The sequence below is a fragment of the Stegodyphus dumicola genome, chromosome 2 (assembly GCF_044657685.1).
Source record: "Stegodyphus dumicola isolate Sdum_Otavi_A_Nest chromosome 2, ASM4465768v1".
Lineage (NCBI taxonomy): Eukaryota > Metazoa > Arthropoda > Arachnida > Araneae > Eresidae > Stegodyphus > Stegodyphus dumicola.
This window is the reverse complement of record NC_140769.1, coordinates 19994456-20018043: the sequence shown is the minus strand read 5'-3', so window position 1 is coordinate 20018043 and position 23588 is coordinate 19994456. Positions and strand designations below refer to the sequence as shown.

At 29.4% G+C, this 23588-nt stretch overlaps 1 protein-coding gene across 3 annotated transcripts in view; it reads right to left on the bottom strand.

The window, feature by feature from the left end:
- Positions 1-386: 386 nt before the first annotated feature.
- The window catches only part of Crag (DENN domain-containing protein Crag), a 171639-nt gene continuing 148437 nt past the window's right edge, over positions 387-23588 (bottom strand). For all 3 annotated transcript variants that reach the window (XM_085810501.1, XM_085810503.1, XM_085810502.1), the window contains one exon: positions 387-13043. In XM_085810501.1, the coding sequence (XP_085666627.1) occupies positions 12901-13043 (143 nt within the window). In that variant the 3' untranslated portion in view covers positions 387-12900. The remainder of the gene's footprint in view (positions 13044-23588) is intronic.

Below are 23588 nucleotides of genomic sequence, written 5' to 3'. Positions count from 1 at the left end.
TATTGATCTAATAATGGAAGTTAAGAGAAACAGTTTATGGATAATAGATAATTCTATTGAAATAGAATTATTCTAAAAAGTGGTTAGAAAAATTTTAAGTACATTCTTAAAATTGTGATTCTTATTGTTCTAACATATTTTAAAGAAATCACTATAGCAACATTTTCTGGAAAGTATTTCAAAATGGCGATACAATGTTTCTAAGAATTACCTGTGGAATGAGTTATTATTTTAGTAGATAGAATATTAAAAAATCTTCCCCTGAATTTTCAATGTATATATGCAGTTACACATAAACTGTATACCTCTTAATATCTTCTGCCCAACATGACTGCAAGAAGCTAGAATAATATTAACCCATCATGTAAGAAGTAAAAAAAAAACACTTCTTATTTTGCAAAAGATAACAAATATATTTTTTATTTAACTTGAACTAAGAATTTCATAGGATAAAATAAAGAAAGGTCCATTTTATAACACATTTCACTGTTTAGTTTATTTACAATAATCAGCAAAAATTTTTCAACAAATATACATATAATTTTGCTTTCTTAAAGATTTGTCTTCCAGGAGTAAAATCACAGGTTAAAATAATTAAAATACTATTAATCTCACATAACAGTGTCTAATAACAAAATAATCACTTCTTAAAATCAAATCTGCCAACAATACTAAAATAATTCGAGATCAGTTCTTTTAAAAGTCTACGTATTCATTATTTTCCATACATAACAATGACAATAATAAAAAGCTTATTAATGCTGATTCTTTGAGCAGCATGCTTGATTTATTTTTCCCCCTTTTGTGTTTGTGTGCACTTATATCCTGTATTGCATGAAGTAAGGAACATTGAAAGTAACAAATGATGACCTGCTACTTACACACAGCCGGTGCAGTCGTACCAGTTAGCAAAAATTTTAGAACTTAAAGAGAAACCAAGAGGCAGAATCCAGAAATTTGCACGAGGTGGCGAAAAGCCTAGCGTCAGCCCTGTACTTATGCAATCAATATTTCAAGCTATGCAATAACTGACCATATATACCTTTATAAATGTTTTAAAATTAATTTCTAATATGTAAAATATAAATTAAATGACATGAAATGCAAAGCATAAATATTTTCAATAAATATTACTGAATTAATATCAAAAAGTACACTTTTACACAATTGCTCTTCATAACAATTGATAACATGCACATTTATAAATTATTTTCCATTCTTGTGAAACTGAAAATTCCTTAATTTGAATTAGGTACAATAAAATTTAACTTATTGTTTAACTTATTACAATAAATGGTGAAAACTGAACTACATGGAAAAATCATGGCTATACATCAGATTGTAAAAATATACTAATACTTCCTGAAACTATAGACATTGCACCCCCGAAAAAATATAAAAAAAGCAATATTTTCAAATATTAATGAAAAAGAAAAAATATGGTCAATTAATTGCTGTATGCTTCAAAGAACATGATGTAAATGATAATTTTTTCCAGATTTTCATTTATTGTGCAGCCTTTGTAAATTAGAAATTTTTCAATAATGAAATTATTAATAATAATAAGATATAAATTTACATCACATTTTTCCCAATCAAGAAAAAACTGAAAATGTTTAATTTAAATATGAATATTCTTCAAAGGAACAATAAAAAATATCATTCCATTAAAATCTAATCAGGTTCAGAAAGAACATAAATAACCCAGGTATCAATTTGGAAGAACTCAGATAAGCGGCTCTTAGCGCAATTTTTTCTCACCATATCCTCGGGAGGAATTTTTTGATGCCAAGAGGGAAATGGAATCAAAAGGTGCTTTCCAAAAATTCCTTCAGCCCAATATTAGGGGAAAGGCTCTGCTGGGCGAAAATCGAGTAAGGCAAAGTGTAGCGTTTGCATTGAGATGGTAAACCATACATATAGAACAAATTGTAAACGATTAGTTATTGTTGTGATTAAGTAAATCTACGTACATTTTTCAATTTTAGTATTTTTATATTATGATATATATATAACTCCAGTATTATTAACTTTTATACTTTTCTTTTTTAATTCTTACCATTAATCTGAACAATTATCTGTAATAATGGCTATATATGTTTGAAAACATGTTCTTTATATAAATGCAGCAATGATCATGAAAAATGTGATATATATCACAGGTTTAAGTTAGTTAAAGTTTAAAAAAAAAAACAAAATATGCTTGTATTTCCACAATAATATTGAATTCTCGAAATCTATTGCAGGCTATTCAATCATCCAGTCAGGTTTATATGTTACATTCCGGATTCTTTTATGCACATAATTTCAATTAATAAGGTTAAGAGGGTTATTTTTATTCTTTTTTTTCTTGTTTAAGTGCGAAAATAGTTTTCGTGTATGTAACCAAAGAAATGTAATCCTGAATTGCGTAACTGCAGGGAAACAAGATTTGTAACAAGTGCTACTATGGCTTTTCAAGGTGTTATGCACTTGTTTAAATTTCAGAAAGAGACCAAACAAATAGAATAGGATAAGGTTATTTGAATATTTCTGTATTTATTCCATGAAAAGTTAAATACTACAACATTGTCTATAACAGTGGTTTCGAACTGGCGGCCAAGGAAGCAATTTCATGTGGTCGGCGAATGTATTTCAGTTATGCATTTGTTGCAAATACAATGAATCAGTGAAATATGCTTGACGTAGAAAATCAGCAGAATAATGTTTGTTTAATATTTTATACTAACTTATTAGCATTTCAAATTTTGATTATAATTTTATTGCATTTTAATAATTATATTTGAATTTAAATATGATTATGAGGGGTTAAAAAACTGCTTTTATGATATAGGGTGTCTTTCAGCGGCTGAAGGGTAAAACTGTTGCACACTGGTAGTTCGTCTTGGAGTGAAGCCATGGCTAACAGACTTCCCTCTCCTTAGAACTTAGTAGAATGGGAGTGCTTTTGATATTCTAAATATTCCTAATCGTATTTATACATGGACATAATTAGAAAAAAGGCATTCAGTTAGATTAAACAAATGACTTCCATAAATTAAAAAATATATATATTTGTATTATAAGTACAATTATTTGATTTAGAAATTAATTCCTGTTTGTTATGGCCAGACTCTCATATATTTAAATATTAAGTATATAAAAATTTCATTCTAATTAGAAATTATCTGGAAATATGAACAATAAGTTAGAAAAAGAGCATATTTTATTCTATAAAAATAAAATCATTTTATTCTGATTAGAAAGGTAATTAATTTATTAAAGTCTATAATTAAAAATTTTAAGTATTTTTAATTAATTTATTTAGAAATTAATTATATGTAAATAATGTGAGCCAAAAGTATGAAAAGGAACATAATTTCTAATTTTCTTGTATAAAAATAAAATTATCTTATTCTAATCACAAGTATAATTAATTTATTTAGGAAATAATTAAACAGTGAATTCAAAGCGTCTACTGACAGAGTCATGTGATCATCAGCACAAAGATTTATCTGTAAAGTCACAACACCCAATGCAAAGTATCAACCATATAGAAAGAAAATATCCCTTTCCTTTTCTTTATCTTGCTTAACATCTGGGCTAGCAACCTAAACATTCTTCCAACTGTTTGGTGCCTATCCGCCAAGTTGATGAATGCAATTTCCAGAACCCCGCCAAATGCCGGTTATCTGAGTATCCCCATCAATGAATACAACATTTTAGGAAATTATAGAAAAAATGTTCTGATTCTGCTTAATACAGAATTTTTTATGATAATTTTATAGATGCCAATAACTTAAATATTTTTAATTTGCAATAACTGATGTACTCAAATTTAAAATCTTTTTATGCATTTAAAAATAGTTATTGAATTACTAATTATACAAAATAAATCATCAAATTATGCTTTAAATATTTCTCATGGGGACCCTGTTAGAAAAAAGTTAAAAAAAAAAAAAAAACTCCACAAGGTATATAATAGTACTGTATGATATCAGCTAAATGCACTGAATTTTAACAGGTGGACTAAAACTTAATATCCGAATGTACAAGTTTTTACACAATTAGAAATCTTCGAATTTCCATTAAACAATTATTTCAAGGTATAATTGAAAATTAAATACATATAGATAGATCCATGTCATGCTCCATTTTATAAAGATATAAAATTTGCATATAGCAACAATCGAGTCTTCTTACATATGAAGTTATCACAGAAAATTCTACAAATTGTAGGATCTGATTTGCACACTAGTAATACAAAATACAAGAAATAAATTTTACTACTTAATAAATGCACCATAATATCATTTAAAAATTATTTTTATTAGTAATTAAGTAGGAATAATATTTCTCTCACCACTTTACTTCAAAATGCATTTTGAAATTTAACAATCATAGGAGGAAATGTTAAGTCTTCCAATCTATTATCAAAATATTATTTTGGATATAGTAAAACAGAATGAATTTTAATGAAACACGCATTCCAGAAAATAGCTAAACTACATTAAAATTTATATAGTTTATATTTAATAAAACATTCTCATCTTTTGTCTTCTACTAATCTAATATATATATAAGCAATCAGTTATTTTGAACTCATTTTCATTTAAATTACTGAAAAGGAAATTTATACATGCTTGTATACATGAAAAAAATGTATGCACAAATACAGTATTATAATAGTCAATATCAAAATACAGTACAAAGTCTTTAATCTGGACTCGTCGGGACTTCGGCGATTCCGGATTAGGGGTTTTTCCGGATTTTAGATCATCAATTTAAATCTGGTAAGATGGCCATGCAGAAATTATAAAATTAAAAATATGAATTCGTAATTTATGAAATAAAGAGCAATTATGATCCAAAGGGTATCAAAATTTACAAAAAAAAAAAAAAAAAAAAAAAAAGAGCTTAATATTTATTTGTTTACTTTATTAAACATTTCTTTCAATGTAAGTTGTTTAAGTTGCTTCGTTTTATGTGCTAATACTTTCTCTTTAATTCTATAAACAGACATAATTTCTTGTTCAGTTACAAAGTTCCGCTGTTCAAGTCCTGTAATTGTTGTGCCAAGAATGACTAACTTGTCAATCGAAATTTTTTCATTTTCACTAACCTCTCTGTAACTTTCTTCATATCTGTAACTTTCTTCATATTTATACAATATCTTCATGCCTTTATCAATTTTTTGCACCAATTCCACTTTTTGTTTGATGGACATCAAAACATGTTTTCGCTTTGTAGATCCTTTGGCAGCTCCAGAATCGGAAACTTTTTTGACATAATCCAAAGTTCAAGCTTACTTTTTATAAAATTGCTCTAACAGTCTGCAAAAAATAATAAGCCAGATCCAATTAGAAGATTAAGGAACAACGCAATCTGCAACATTACCTGAAATATATAATTAGATAATTTTAGCCTAGCTTATACCGTCCGTTATACATTAAACGTGCATGCTTAAATGCTACGCATGCGCAGAAATTTTGTAGCTTTGAGGTTCGGATTATAGATCATTCCGCATTATCAATGTCTGGATTAAAGACTTTGTACTGTACATGAAAAAATGAAAAATACATTACACTACAGTTTAGATATGTAGAAGTCTATAGAAAACATACAACATTTAAGAAATTCATCTTAATAGACATAGTAAACTTTTTAATACTATAATAGAAAAAATTTTAAATTATACATTTAAACTTGGAGAATGCAGAAGATTTAAATTTAGAAGAGCTGAATCATTCTATAGTTGTTTGAAAGCAGAAATAAATACTACTACTTCTAATAATAATAATAAAAAACACCACCTTTAACACCATTACTTAAATTTTATGTTTTTATATATTAAGAATATGATGCATAAACAATAACTGAAAATTAGGTACTGTTTCTCCGGCGCAAATCTCGTCAAGCAGACTTTATTGGCGACAACATACAGTATACACATAAAAAATTTTAACAAATGTTCGTTATAAGAATTTTTTATTTTCAAGGCATAAATATTTTAATATCATTTAAAATTTTGTAGAAAGACAATAAATTTGTAAAAAGACATTAATTTAAGAATTTATTATGCTTTCATGGTTCAACATCCTGATTCGCCGGTTCATATCAGGTGACCCCAAGTGATCTCATCTCACGTAAACTACGTTACAAAAATCTAATTCTTTCAGTAATTATCTACATTAATTTCAAGTTAAATGTTAATTTGGAATACAAGTTTAAATGCAAGAATTATTTCAATTCGTACGAATAGCTTACTCAGAAATTCTGTAAAACCCCAGTGCTTTACTTTGCTAGTGCATTCTCATTAGAATTGATGAATTTAACCCTTGGCTTTGCTTTTTCTATAATTTTGCCTTCAGGTGAGCAGCGTGATTGCATCCTAATTGACTTAATTACTGCAAATGGCCTTAGGGCATAAAACTGAACTATCTAGTAAATATTCTATGTAAATTGTATGCAAGTATTAAACGAAACAATCAATCTGATAAGAAATGGCTGCGACTTGTTTTGAAAATAAGGCATAAAAGGTTACCAGTGAGGATTTTCCGTTTGGCATCAGTTGTACCATTATTGGCGATTTTATTGCCTGCGCCGGTAAAGCGGAAAAGTACCGATACTAGTTAATATGTAAACTGGATGTTTTAACATAAATTTTAATAAAAGCTTGCATTTAGGTTTTAAAACAATAAAATTGCACCCCACATATAGTTGAAATTCATAATTAAAACAAATTAAAGTGTTTTATGATTAATGTGTAAAAATATATTAGCATATAATGTGTATTATGGAAATAATGATTTAAGCCATTACATAACATGCCATAAATATTTTTGAGAAAGTATAAAAAATTTTTGAGAACTGGTTTACCAAATATTTTTGCCCTACACTTTTTTCTACATTCAGACAAAAGCAGTAGCATTATGTTAATGCTACTATGAATTAAAAAAAAACTAATACTGAAAGGTTTACTTTTTGACTGATAATGTTCTATGCCATCCAAAGAATTTGGCCGACATAACTGCATTCATTCCACAGAAGTGTTTTCCATTCCCCCCCCAATGAACACAACTTCATTAATCCAATGAATAGGTTAAAGCATAATTTCAAATTTTAATGCTTATAATCTGCAGCGACATTCCTACAACTGATTCATAAAATCGAGGAAAAAAATATACAATCCATTAAAGATTTTTTGAAGAAATACAATATCATATATAGTGTAGACAACATCAGTCTTTCCTGGAATTAGGTGATAATGTATGCTTAAAGCTAAGCAAGGATGTTGACATAAGAGAATTCAATGTTGATGTCGATGAAATTGTCAAGCTAGATAATGAAATTATCTTATTTAATGAAACAGGGTTAAATAATATAAATGTGCAGAATATTAAAGAATTATTGCAAATTAAGATTGGTGAAAGTTTTTCCAATGATGATCTTAAACTAGTTGAATAACAAGTACACGAAAATGACAAAATTAGTGTTTCTGAAGACTAAGAGCAAAAGGAACTTTCAAAAGATTTTCTAAAATAAAGCTCAGACACTATAACAAAAATTATGGATCAGTTTATACAAAAGCATTTAAATTTTGATAAAAGTTCAAATGCAAGATGCAGACAATTGCTTCGGTTTCTGTCCTTGGACATGAAACTTTTTGTCGTAGAATGTTTTGATCATTTGCGACGTATAATCAATTGATCTGAAACTTGGATTGTGGTTTATGGTGTGGAAAGCAAATAGCCCTTCAGCTGATGCTAGCTGTTCCTCAGTTAACAAAACATATTCCTTGACGAGACGTAATGACAATGATCGAACACCACTGAGTAAATCTAACTCATTACATCGCCTAATTTAGATTACTCTGCATGCATTTTATGTGTTTTTTTATTTATGTTTTTTATTTCTTTATATTTACTATAATAATTAATAAATAATAGGTAATATATTTTTACAATACATTTAAAATAAGAAATGCAGATGTTTTCTAATAAGCAGGACATTTTTAAAAATCGGCGGGACGTGGGACAGTCCTCCAAAAAGCGGGACTGTCCCGCCAAAATCGGGACGTATGGTCACTTTATTATTAATCCATTATAAACATACAGAATATAATGGTAGCATAATGATTCAATTTAGAATCATTATTGATCCATCCAAATTTAATATGAAAATTACAAAGGGGAAAATATAAATGAAACTAAAAAAGGCATGACTATAATCTGCAAAATTCTCTATGGCACACAGCCTTTGATTTTAGGATGTGCAAAGTATCAGAATTCTGTTGTATTATATGAAAACGCATACATTTTATGCACATTGCATAAAAGTTGGCAAAACAGATTTGATGTTGCAGAATAAAATATATCTGTAAAAATGATTTAAGTATTTAAAGAGAAACATCAGAAAAACTGTTTACTTATTTTAAATACATCAACAAAACACTTGACAGTTTATTTTTTAGTTAGTTAAGTTTTGATTTTATGTACACACGCTGCAAATATTATTAAACAATGCACGTTTATGGAAAGAAAAAAAAATTAAATAGTGAAGCATCATGTTACTGTGTGTATCACACAATAACATATATATTAGTAACATGTTGATATAGCATGATTTTTCAACAGAAAACTCAATGTGAAATCATTTACATATTTATAAACATACACAAACAACTTATTCCTTATTCACATAATCATTTTCGAATCTAATCTCTCATTTACTGAGTAAAACAATTTAATTACACAAAAATATCATAATGAATAAACCTTTTTATTCATTATATTATTATTACAATATCATTTTATATTCACTGCTTAATGGTGAATGAATATTATGAAATAGTGCAGGTGTTTTCAATTAAAGCTGACAATATTTACAATTTAAATCTTATTAAAACCAAAAATATTACAGTACAAAACTATAGTTCTGTTTTTCATATTAACAATAATTTAATAAACTATGATATTAAATACTGAAAAATTTTATACGCTACTGGGCTAATTATCCAATATTATATATCATAATAAAAGGAGTTTTTTTAAGTGAAGAATTTTCCCGTTTTTATACTTTTAAAATAAAAAAATACTAATAACAATTATATTAATATACATGTAATAATAAAATTCCATAATCAAGAATACACTTAAAATTCTAACTGTATGTTCTTTTCATTTTTAATGGCGATGTTCTCTTATTTGAAAGTACGTGGAATTAAATCCACAGCCCGTAGTTAAGTTGTTTCTTCCCGCCTTTTCTACATGTACAGTTATAGAATGTTCTAGAAATATTTAAAGTGAACTGGATTGGCTAACGTCATTTCTTGAAAGCTCTGCCTTTCCAGAGGCTATAAAAGGACTCGCAAAAGAATATCGGGGCTTTTTCTTAAATGTCACGATGCAGTAAACTTCATACAAAAAGTTACCGTAATTTCTGGAAGAAAGGCTGCATCAGCGTTTCTTTTCATAAATCTGCTACACCTCCTTTGAAATCATTTATGTTCATTCGTTTTGCTATAAATTTTGCTTGTAAGCGAATTTTTACAGTCGAAATTGCCATTCCCTTTCCTCGTTGCTCCTTTATCCAGTTTGCAAGGTAGTCCTCTAGATTTGGCCACCTTACAGTACCACTTCTTTTGGCTTGTTTCTGTTGTGGCATATTTTTAAGAAGTTCTTTTTCAGTTCTCCAACGTCGAATACATCTGTCGTCCACTTCAAACTTTCGAGCTGCTGCTCGATTTCCAGTTTGTTCAGCACGTGAAATTACATTGAGCTTAAAACCAGCAATATAGCTTCTGTGCCGTTTAGGGACATTTTCAAAAATTTTCCGCTCCCTTCTTACTTAAAAACTATCCAACAAGTACTTGTACCAAAACTGATGGGATCTGTATCTGGCAGAATGCCAAGAAAAATCCATTCATGCTGAAGGGGAAATTTGTCAGAGTTCGTTATTGCGAGGCAGGTGGAGTCGTGACCGCCTTTGAAAAAAATTGCAGAAAAGGCAGGGGTGGGGAGAGGATGGGTCCTGGAAGATTCATCGAATGGTAGAGGAGAGAGACTATTCAAACTGATGAGAATGTTGATTTGAAAGGGGGAAGAATGTTATTGTTCTCAGATCTCGTTTAAAGTGAATAAGGCATGTAGGTCTGTTCAAGGGAAAGAATGTAAACAAAATAACGTTCGCAAAAAGCAACTGAATGGTCTTTTGTGTGGGAACAGCACCAGTCTATGCACAATGACAAGGCCATCCAAACTATGTACAATGACCATCATAGGAAATATTTTATTTTTAGTGCACCTAAATGCCGCACCCGCTGAAAATTTAAGTTTTAAACGTAAACGCCGCGGCGTTTCTTCCGGAAATTACGGTATTAGTAATTCTCTTTATTTACTCAGGATATCTGATTTTGTAACTGCTATTTCTGCTGAATAATAATAAATGGATCCTGTTTTTTTTTAAAACTTATCGTCTGATAATTTAAGCTACGACTAAAGCTGGTACATCACAAGGAGTCGGCAGGATGGGTGTACCCTAAAGGAAAATAATTCCAATGGAAGAAAAGAACTTTTTGAGTGCAAGTGGTGTTTGTTTTTTACAACTGAACAATTGTGAATTGTGATACAGCTTTGTCTTCGAATTTTGAGTGCGTCTCATAGTTAGAACCGCATGATTTGGATATTGTCTGCTGGAAAGAAGCTGAAGAATTTAAATCATTTATGCTGTTTTTTTTTTTTTTTTTTTTTTCCACAAACGAGCAGGATTAAACAGTGTACTCAACAGCCAAGTAAGAACAGATTTTAAGAAATTATTTTTTCTCAGTGTGTGAACTAAGTTGCTACGACAATAGTTTGGTTTAAATATATTATGTTAAAGTAATTACGAGTTTATTTAAATTTCAAGCCTTTTCAGATGGGGGGGGGGATATTTGTAATAATAAAATTCCATAATCAAGAATACACTTAAAATTCTAACTGTATGTTCTTTTCATTTTTAATGGCGATGTTCTCTTATTTGAAAGTATGTGGAATTAAATCCACAGCCCCGTAGTCAAGTTGTTTTTTCCCGCCTTTTCTACACGTACAGTTATAGAATGTTCTGGAAATATTTAAAGCGAACTGGATTGGCTGACGTCATTTCTTGGAAGCTCCGCCTTTCCAGAGGCTATAAAAGGACTCGCAAAAGAATATCGGGGCTTTTTCTTAAATGTCACGATGCAGTAAACTTCATACAAAAAGTTATTAGTAATTCTTTTTATTTACTCCGGATATCTGATTTTGTAACTGCTATTTCTCCTGAATAATAATAAATGGATCCTGTTTTTTTTTTTTAAAACTTATCGTCTGATAATTTAAGCTATGACTAAAGCTGGTACATCACATATATATAACATAAAGGGGGAAGTTTATCTTCAGTTCTCATTAAATTTCAATTCATCATTCGCTTATGCTCAAACAAGAGCAAATTAATGCCAAATTTAAATCATTTCATTAAAAAGAAAGCAGGGAAAGAAAAAGAAGGAAAGTTTAAAAAAAATTATGAAAACCTTAATAACATGGTTACAAATTTATTTAAATTTGTGCACTGAAGTTAATAAACCAAATTTCAAGTGATAGTATAATTTAACATTTTGAATATTACAGAAGCATATTATAAGAGCAGTCATGTCAAACTGTACTCTATAAAACTATAAACAAAAAGTTATTTACTTTAGTTACTTTGATTGTGCAGAAAATACCTTAAAACTGATTTATTTGGCAAAGTATTTCAGATTCAATTAAATTCTGGCATTTGGAATAACCATTGAAAGTGTTTCTTTGAATATGTGGTCTACAGCATACATATAAATGCTCAGTTAAATATTTTAATGAAAGATATAAGCAAAATGTGTTAAAAAATCTAAAAGGTTTTAATAGCAGACATTTTTAATTAAATATAATAAAAAAATTCATAACTTTGAGAAAAATCACATTTTCCCTTATGTGGCATTTTACAAAACTATTAAAAATAGTAAGGAATATATGGTTACAAGGATCAAAATAAAATGCTTCATCATTTTTACAGAAATAACAAATGAATTTTCATTTATTATTATTATTATTTGGATTTTTTTCCATTCTGGAAAGGGGGAATGAGTACCAAAAATAAAAGCATCTACACAAAACAAATTATCCAAATGAAAGCTGACAAATTAATGAAAGGAAAACATTTTTAAACAATTAATAAAATTATTTGACTATTCAACCAACAACTTTAAGAATACTGAACTTCTTGTACAGTTTTCATAATTCTTGTCTAAAATTTTCCAATTATGTCCAATTTCTACCGCAGATACTTCTGATTACAATTCATTAAAAAAAGTTACTCAACAAATAATTTTGAAAACTTCTGTACTTAAATAAATAAATAATAATAATAATAAAAATACATAATGAAAAATGTTACACACAAATTAGTTTAGAAAACCATGAACTTATCTGACACAAATAATATACATACAATCATTCTAGGGGTCTCTAGAGGATTATCGTTTTAAAAAATGCTTAAAATTCATGAGAGAAAAAATGTTTTATTCATTCATAAATTACTTAGATAGAATTATTTATAATTTAACTCACATTTTTTAAACAATAAAAAACAGAGTATTCATTTTTGCATTGCTTATCAAAAGTATTAACATAAACAACTTTTATAACTTATTTAATTACAAACATGAAAAATATACTTTGAAAACGTGAAGGCAAAAAATAGTTCTTAATTTGGAAGGGGAAAAAAATAACATACATTCTTAGTAAACAAAACATTTACAATAACAGTCAGTATTTTGAGAATGCTCAGTTGTAAAATTTTCAGTCTTTTAAAACAAAATATTATGCACAAGTGTATAACAGAACACAAAAGGTATTTATTTTTACATCATATTCTCAATTCTAAGTCGCGGAAATACCTACGACAGAAGACCGCCCCTTCTGCAGGAGGCCGATCATTCGTGTGCAATTGAGATAACTGTTTGTTCGAAAGTTTCGCAAATGCTTTTCTGTACTCCAAGTCAAAAGACACTGGAAAAAAAAATCACAAATATAACATTCATAGAAAACATCCCCAAACAAAATTAAGTTTGAACAGGGTTGCCACTCAAAAGGAGAATGAAATTCTCTGACTTTTCCATGTGTGTTTTAAGAAAATTCCAGTTTATCCAGGTAGTGTGTGTTGGCTGTGCTGAGAGGTAAATTAATTATGGTACCAGTTGAAAACACATAATTTGCCAATTACATATGACTTAATACATATATATATACATGTAAGAAAGAGAATATGTAAAAGATTAAATTAGCAGTGTAAATTGATTTCCCTTCTGAATTCTAAAAATAGTAACCCCTCTCTGCACTGCGTCATTTCAAGACTATTCTAAGTCATATGATTCTTATGTAATTATGATTATGTAAATGGAAATAAAACCCAACCAGCCAATAGTAATTTTAAAGCAATATTAACTATCCAATCAAAATGCTTTGAAAACCAAAACTAACTCAGTCTGACTTGAGATTTCATCCTGAATATTACACACTTGCTTTCCACTCTTTCACCTAGCTACACAGCTGTCTGTCTACTGCTGCTTTCTTGCTACAGAGTTATAAAAAATGTTAGCCTTTTGGAACAAGCACATTTAATGTGCCGACTTGTGTGTAGCTGCAACATGTTCCTCAAAATAAAACTGAAGACTTAATCTGCATTCGCCTCCAATTTTCTGGTCATTGCTTCCTGCTCCTGAATTTATTACATCCGAGTCGACATGACAAATGTCCTGCGCATTGGAATTCCAGTGGAAATGTCATTGCAGTGTCTACAATAACCAACCATCTCTTCAAACTTCCACGTGTAATGAAAATTCATAATGCATATCGAGTATCCGCAAGTCCAAAAGTGCTACCATCAGTGAAAACGAAGTGTGCAGCCATCTCTTAAATAATTAGAAGAAAAAAAAAGTGTTTTAAATCACCAAACTGTTCCTATTCTTCACAGAAGTGTTATCATCCAAATTGTGGCTATGACTGTGAAAGTGAATTAATTAATTAATGCCTTTGTGTTCTAATCTTCAAGATAACTTCGGCTCCGTCAATCTATACGCACAACCTAGAATCAGCAAGTTGTGTTAAAAGTTTTAAATGTTTCAAGTCAAAATCCATTCTTCGAAATTTAATCTAGTATATGCGGTGATTTAATTAGTGCAATGTTCTTCAACAGCAGTATGAAAACATGAAAAAAAAAATCGAATCATAGATTTGCTGAGAGTGCTTAAAAATGAAATCTAGTGCCAGCCTTTCAAAATTAATCCAGGGTTTGTTTATAGTAAAATGACGAATGTTTTCCGAGTGCTGATATTTAAAATCACTCCAGTGCTTTCAAGGTCATTGAACTGCATATCTTAATATGGCTCTTATGTGAATAAATTAGGTTGTTCTTTTACAGTCATAGGATTAAATTTACACTTGAAGTAGGCGTAAGAAAATTATACTCGCTTTTGCATAATTAAATCTCCATTGGGAACTGATATTTTTTCTTAATAAATTGGATATTAAAAATGTAACACTATGATATGAAAAAATATAATTTAACGATATTAGAAATTTGAATTCTAATAATTTAGTAAAGCGAGTAAAGAATTCTTAGATTTTTAATTATTTTTAGGGAAGGCTATTAAGATAAGTTTTTATATTTTTGAAATTTTGTTGAAAATTTTGAATATGAATTTTATAATTATTCTAAAAATGAAGTAGATGTAAAATATAAGTGAAATTAGAATGGATAAGTAATATGAAATTATGGTAAATGCATGTTAAAATTTATAGGTGATTGTATGTTAAATATAGAGTATGATGAGGGTGTACTGGTTCCTAAGAGGCCTGTAATTACCTCTGTACAGTTGTTCCTTTTACCCTCTTCATGTAAGATAATGTTGGAGGCTTTCATTTTATGAGTGTGTGTAATTTTTTTATATTATTATTATTATACTTTTTTTTATTGAGGAATGTATTAGTGCAGTTCTCAAAGGCCAGTTACCTTATGCAAGGAACGGAGGCCTTTTCAAGTAATTGCCTAGGCACCTGGGCCACCAGTGCAGAGAACACACTAGTTAGTTCAAGAGGACAGCCCTATTGATGGATATGTTTGTTTAGAAGTATTACGAGGCCTTCCAGTATGGTAAAATAAAGGAATAGCAAAAGAAAGATAATAACGGTGAAACTATAATTTCTGAAACTGTTACTCCTATTATATGGTGTTAAAATATAATTTATCAATATGGAAATTAGTATCATAAATATTTATGTGTGTTACATTTAATTATAAGTAATGATTATTTAAAAGTTTTAATTCGTGATGTTCTGTAATAACAAGAACCTGTTCTGAAGAATTACGATTATGTGAACTCTCAAACAAAAAGACTTTTGGACTGAAATGCTGGAAAATTCAATAGGACTCTGAAAATTAAGAATTTATTTTAAAAAATTGATATTTAAAAAATTATACTTTTACAGGATCAAAAATTTATTATTTATGTTTTTTCATTTGCTAGTGCTTTAATGCTTTCGCTTTAAAAAGGCTTCTCTGTCGCTATGCCTTTTTCTTCTTAAAGGGGAGGGAATATGTAAGAAAAAGAAAGAATATGTAAAAGATAAAATTAGCAGTGTAAATTAATTTCCCTGCTCAATTCTAAAAATAGTAACCCCTCTCTGCACTGAGTTATTTTGAGACTATTCTATGTCATATGATTCTTACGTAATTATGATGATGTACACTATTCTATGTCATATGATTCTTACATAATTATGATGATGTAAATGGAACTAAAACCCAACCAGCCAATAGTAATTTTAGAGCAGTATTAAATATCCAATCAAAATGCTTTGAAAACCAAAACTAACTCAGTCTGACTTGAGATTTCATCCTGAACATTACACACTTGCTTTCCACTCTTTGGCCTAGCTACACTGCCGTCTGTCTGCTGCTACTTTCTTGCTACAAAGTTATATAAAATATGTAAGCTTTTTGGAACAGGCACATTTAATGTACCGAATTGTGTGTAGTACCAACATGTTGCTCAAAATAAAACTGAAGATTTAATCTGCATTCACCTCCAATTTCCTTGTCATTGCTTCCTGCTCCTGAATTTATTACATACATAACATACAATAACCAAAGCATTGCTATTATAACTATAATAGGAGTTGTTTTCTCCGCTGAAGACTGATATAAGAATCTGCCCAACCTGGATAAAAAAAATTGTCTCTTTTTAAAAAAATTTTGCAGCTAAACAAAAGAAAGAAATCTATTTAATGATATATTAAAATAAATTCAGGTATTTTATATTTATTTAGCAGCATAGTTAAGCAAAAAATATGTGCATTATCGTGATAGTATGTCATCATACTGCTAGAATTAAATTCAGAATTATACCAGAGAAAATTGCCTGAAATTTGCAAGTATTATTAACTAATAATAAATTTAGAGGGAAGAAGCCACATTAAATGGTATGAATAACATTAAAATAAATTACTTAAAAATTGAATTACAGTAATCAACGATATTTTGGAGACTATAGTTATATTAAACGGTTAGCCTAGATGACTGATTGCTATTTTTTTATTTTACTTCAAAATGACAAATAAAGCATTTATTTAAAAAAAAAAAAAAAAAAAAGTTTAAAAGATTTTGCAGTAAAATCCTAGTATACACTACAGCGTTGGTACGATTTTGAAAATTGTTGCCATCAACAAAATGACCCGTATATTGCTCATCATAATGTCGCCAAATCCCATGTGTACCATATACTAATTGATTTTGTTAACCAGTTCGATGTGTTAAATTGATTTTGTTTTAGACGAGAATGGGAAGGTATTTTCTTTAGTTCAACATGCACTGCACATGCACATGCAAGTCTCTTGATTCTTGAGGTTACTGGAAACTTGCTTTACTTTTCTAAAAGACAATCTAATTAGAGCTGCAAAAATTGGCTCTATGTCAGCTGCCCGATTAATACTCAGATGATACATAATTTACTAAGAAAGTGATAGCTTCACACATTGGCGAAAAAATTGCTTTTTTTGGATCACCATATGAAATACCCCGACTTTTCCAGATTTTGACTAAAATAATTGATTTCTCTGAATTTTCCCAGAGTTTTTTGGTCACTTTCGAATTCCCTGACTTTTTCTGGTTTTCCAGGTAGTGTGGCAACTCTGTTTGAATATATACCTAATATGAAAATAATTTTGTAAGCAGATTTTTAAGGTGTATGATTTTAATAGAATATTTAAAATAACTATTAAAATGCATTCCGTTAATTCTTCTCTGAAATTCAGATAATTATTATAAGTTTACTTAAATATTCCAAACAGCACATTATTAGTTATCTAAGTTCATAAAAATTAGTCTGACAGCATTTATATTGGATATATGCCAAACTACCAGGTGCCAGAATATTAGAATTTTACAGTAACAGTTATTTGTCAGATGCAATTACATACTTGCCAACCTCTGACACACAAAAATCAGGAGATTTTTCACAAAATGATAAAAATATAGTTTTTAATAATGAATTAACTTTAAATAGTTACTAATTCTTAAATGATAGCAACACTAAAATACCTTACACATAAAAAACATTTTTATTACTTGCATCATTTAAGAAAACAAAACAAAACAAAAAAAAGATACTTTAATCAGTTTTTGTACAAATCTTATGAACAGTGGCAGATTCGTGCTTAGCTAAACTTACAGTAATCGGAAAATGTTTCGTCTGTTGAGCAATTTATTTATTTATTTTTTTTATTTTGAGAGAAATTTGTATCAGCTTTACGCTTATATTTTGCAGTATTATTTTGAGAACTGCCAGTTGAATTACTGAATGGTGCGGAAATTACTTTATTTTTCTCAAACCTATTTTAACAATGTAAGTAGTAACTACACCTCCATTTATTTTAGGTATTTTATAACTTTCAATAGAGCCTTTTATCTTAACTCTCGAAGCATTTAATTCTTCTTTACAAAATGCAAAAAGGTTCCATTGATCGAGGATTCTAGATCTGTCTTTAAAGACAGCCAGCGTGTACACACATATTTCAAAATTTTTCTCATTTCAGTATTATGCAGCTGTTGGAACTGTTTGAATTTTTCCTTCCTTTTAAAACTCCTTTCCAGATGATAATAATAAATATCAACAATGTGTTCATCCACATTTATTGGTAAAAAAGCTGCTCCTTTTTCAGCTGCTAAATTTAAGAAGTGACAGGTACACCTCATAATCTGCAAATCTGAATTTTCCTTTCTTAAGATGCCTGCAACACCAGTCTTCAAGCCTACCATTACTGGTGCATTATCGGCACCAAGTGCTAAGCAATTATCCAGAGGGACTGCATTTTCTTTTAAAGTTTTAATAATTAGCTGTGCTATATTAAAGCCTGTTGAATGTCCTTCTAAAGTGGGGACAGAAAGTAAACTGCGCTCAATTTCTGAAGACTCTGGATTAAAAAAAGAAACAACAGTTCGATACAGTTTTGAATCGGTATTATTGCTTCCATCCGTAGAGAGGCAGAATGGAGCTGTTTTAATGCAATCAATAACTAAAGATTTATTTTTCAAACCCATTTCTTTAACAATTGAGAATGTCTTCGCAATTTCACTACTGAGAAACACTTTTCTAAATAAAGCTGCAGCGTGATTCTACGCATTCAGCGGCAGGTTGTACTCCAGTAAAAAGGCAGAGAACAGACATTCTGCGTTAATAACGTTTTGGTCCTTTGTTTCCGAAGAAAAATTACATTTTTCTTTTTTTTTCAAAACAACTCGCGTTGTCCTTGTGTTTTTGTGTACACACATGATTGAGAACAATGTAAAATCGAAAAATCGCAATGACAGACAGTACACATCGCAAATTTATTACATTTCCTTGAGGAAATAATGGAAGGAAAGTCAACTGTGAACTATTTTTAAACGTACGGGAGTATTTCACCTTTCTCGCAGACATAGCAAAAGATGATAATTTCTGAAACTATTTCCCAAAGACACGTGTACTCACACAACTCAGAACAAGATGAAGGAAATAACTAAAGAACATCCAAATAACAGCCTTGAGCTTACTTTGTGCTCATTGGCTAATATATGCCAGATGACACGCAGTGGAGCTCGATGCTTATTGGAGAATGACGCTCCTGGATACGTATGTTCTCACTCGCAAAGCAGAAATTCTCATTTGACTCGCAAGGTTTTGTTTTAGATATAATCTAGAGAAAATTCAATTGCTTTCAGATGTCCAAAATCACTTTTTTCTTGTTCATATAACGAAATATTAAGCCAAGTTCAATAAAAATTGTGAAAAATTTTAAGAATAAGAAAAAGTCGGGAGAAACATATTGCAAATCGGGTTGGCAGGAGAGCGGTCAAAAATCAGGAGTCTCCCGCCTAAATCAGAACAGTTGGGAACTCTGCAATTATTTAATTTTTAGATAATTTGTTTATAATTTTAGAAAATACAAATAAATACATTTTTGTTGGATTTTATTTTTTTTGTATATTTTAGTTATTATCTGCTAAGTAAATTGAACTTTGCTCAACAAGTACAAGTATCCTATTTACCCAAGACAATGGAGACAGTCATGTTAATTTACAAGCTTCAAAAGCCTTATACATGTAATTTTAAAACAATGCTCACCATCCCTTATTTTATTTTTCAGACAACGCATACTTAATTATGAAAGCTATGAATCTGCAGAACATTGCACACAAAAGTATGAAACTGTGGTGAAGAGGTGACTTTTGTATACCTTGCTTTTCAAACAGTGGTATAAACCTGCTTGAAAATTCTGCACAAAAGCAAATTTTAAAATAAACAAATTAAATTAAAAAACATAAAAATCTTCATATTAAATAATTAAACTATGTAAATGTATTGTCACACTTTACATAACAGTACTTTTGCTTTTGTACTTGCAAGTAATAGTCAAAATAATTACATGTTACCTTAAAAAAAGTTCCATAAAATAGTCCCAGTTAGTTGGCACTACTATACATGACTATCATATTAAAGTCATCGCTATTTAGTAATTCCTTCAGAACATTCACTACTGTGGCTGTCTTGCCACTTGTAGAAAACACGTGCCATGCTTATGTTTTTGCTTAAATATGGAAAATCCCCTAAATGCCTAAATCTGTGCAGCCTCTCAGATGCCAATAGAAAAACAAAGCCATAGCTGGGGGTGTGGCAAAGAGAGACATCTGTGCAAAATTGGTGTTATGAAATTCTAGAATAAAATATTTTCTATTCTTGGCAAACAAGAGAGAGCATGAAATGTTCTGCAGTTCTTAGGCACTGAAAAACTACAGCTATGGTTACATAGAGAAATGCAGATGACTTTGGTGATTTAAGGCAAGATTTGGACATTACTGGCTATAGGTTTCTTTATCCAGTCTCAAAACAAGTTACTATATTATATTAATTATCACTTTTAAAATTGCCATCAAATAAATATTTTGATATAAGTCACTTGTACCTATAACTGACGATTAAGATTGCACAAACTAGAATTTGCAGAAGCTAGAATCTTCCATCAAGAAGGCAACAATTAAAATGTGGACAAGATTTACATCATGAAGTGCAGCAAACATTATGACTCAGCATGTTTTGATCCAGACTATTTTCATGTGATACTAGGAGGATCAAACCAAGATGCATTTTACAATTTGGTAGCTGCCAAACGATGAAGCTTCTGTCGTTAAATTCTTTCAGGAAAAGAAATTATCTTTAGTGAAAGATTTTGTCCACATAATCATGATTATATTTTCAAGCAGTGACGAATCTTCAAGTAACATAAGGGCTGTCAGAATTTCTGGTTATTATTCCAGCATTTATATCAGATTAACAACTGTTGCCTACTATCTCAAAAGTACCAGAATTTACAATTTTTATGATAAAGAGAATACTTATTTATTTATGCATATAATACTTTTTTATTGCAACATAATGGCAAGTTTAAAAAGTGGTAGTAGGCAAGTGGTAGTAAAAATTCACAGATAATAAGCACGTAGATGTAAAACTAACCAGTTAAATGTGATATACGAAAATAAATTTGCATTAAATTCAAGTTAGCACAGAAAACAATATATTAAACATTACAGGAAATAAAAATTCAGCATTTAAAAAATAAAAATTAGTATTCTTATACTTATGTTTACATTATACTTATATGTATTTTCTCCAAATGATATATAATACTAATATTTCTATTATAAGTGTCTTTTTTTCATTTTTTTAAGTACTTTGCTTGTTGATTGATGTATTTCGATAAGAGCCATGCCCATGTAATAAATTAATGAATGCATGACCTTTAGTACATCCATTTTACATAAACAGTTTTCAGTAATTTTTTTTTTTCAAGTTACTTGCATACGGCTTAAAGCATTTTACGTTGAAACAAATACCTGTCTTTTTCATAATATATTTCGCAATACAAATAACCTTCAAGAGTAATCAAATTTTCTTCAGTAGCATTGTTAATAAAACTAGAACTTTATACATTTTATTATTTTTCAAGAGTCATTTGAACTGTATTTCTTACACCATCAGTGGTTTGCTAATTTTGATGACCATGGGGATGCATCAAACTATTCTGTCATCTTAGATAATCAATATTATTTATTTCAATTTAATCAGCTATTTATGTCACACCTGCCATCCCCTGAAAGGTTATTGTTAAAAAGCATTAACAATATAGTATCTTGTTAAAATTTTACGCCATAAAAATTGATTTATTCTCATAATTTTAGATGACAATAACCAATAATAAAAATAAGACCATTACTTAATTATTTAAAATGCACACGCACATTTTTGCGGCCTACGAAAACAAATTATTTGAGGGGTTGGAAACCTCATGGTTCTGCATGATTACAGCTGTTAATAACTAAGAACACAACCTGAACAGCCATGTTACAAATTAGCATTCACCCCTCCCGCCATATTTTCTTCCTTTGATCTCAAACTAACGAGCCGAGAACCGGCATCTATCGATGAAAAAAACTTCTTTAATTATACCAAAATATTTCTATCTATTCGTTGTTAAAAAATTCAGAAAAAATAACATGGAAAATCAGAAAAATAATAATAAATAAGAGAAGAACAATATAAATCTCCTAATGCAAACTAAGACAGTGATAACTCAACAAAATGAACGCAAGAGGAATGGTTGCAACCTTCGAACAAGCGAATAGGATGAATCTGCTAGGTTACCAGGTTTGAACTATTATCGCCAAAGTTGGCGATGTTTACATTTACTGGGTTCTGTGCGGAAGTACTTCCTTAATTAATTGCTTTATTGCAAATTATTAATTTATTTATTCATTCTTTTAGTCTGAATCCAATAATTTTTATTTGAGATTACTTGAAATCTACAAAACTTAAAAAAAAAAAAAAAAGAGAGAGAGAGATACAGCAAAACAAGTCCATAGCTTGTTGATTCTTGATCTTGTACTCTAGTACTCAATCACAAACTGAAATGTCTGTCATTTGAAAGTAGACAAGAAAAAAAAATCAGCATATTTAATTAGATCATTATAGCAGTCAAAATGGATATTTTCGTTGAAATAAGATACACGAAAATTTTCATGAATATAATATTTCCTTTATTTCATACAAGAAAGTAGAAATCAAAATGAAAAGAGTAAATTTAACTGGTAAAAAATCTATTTCATTATCTTCCCAAGAAACAAATGATTACAATGACTGATGAATCTGAAAACAGTATGAAAGAAAAGTTAGGAGAAATTTTATTAAGTACATCAGCTGATCATTTTGTGGATAGAGAAAGTCAGATGGAAGAATATAAAAGTAGTTTTACCATCTTCACCTACAACAAGAACATCTGAATCTAATTATCAAGCAAGTCATAACCCAGAATCAAATCAAATAAAAAAAGTATAGCTGATTACAATGTAGCCTTTTAAACAATAATGGGAAGAGAAAAAAAAAAAAAAAAAAAAAAAAAACTAAAGCTAGAAGTGTTTTTGAAGACCTAAAAATAATTACAAACATTTTATTTCCAAGAATACAGAAAAATTTACCAAACACTTCCATTATGAATGGTTGCAAAAATTTATATAATTTGCTCATTCTGAGGCTAAAGTTGTTCACGATGTGTATTATTTTTAACTGATGAAGAAGAGTGTAAACAAAAACATGAAAAAATTGGGACTTTCATTAACACACCCTATTGGAATCTTTTGGACTACACGAAAAAGCAGTACTGATAAAAAGCACTATTAGAGGAATTGTTAAAAAGGAAATAGGAAATATAGATAAACAACTAGATACAAAAAAGAAGAAAGGCAAAGGAAAATAGAAAGAAAGTTATACCTATAATAGAAATCATATGTTTTTGTGGACAGCAAGGCATTCAATTAAGGGGCAATAAAAATTTAAAAATGCCAGAGAAGAAAGATGGAAATTTTTGAAGCCTACTAAGATTTAGAGCCAGTTGAGAAGACAAAATCTTAAAAAACTATTTACTACTGTTAGCAAAAGTGCTTCATATACCAGCCCCAAAATATAAAAT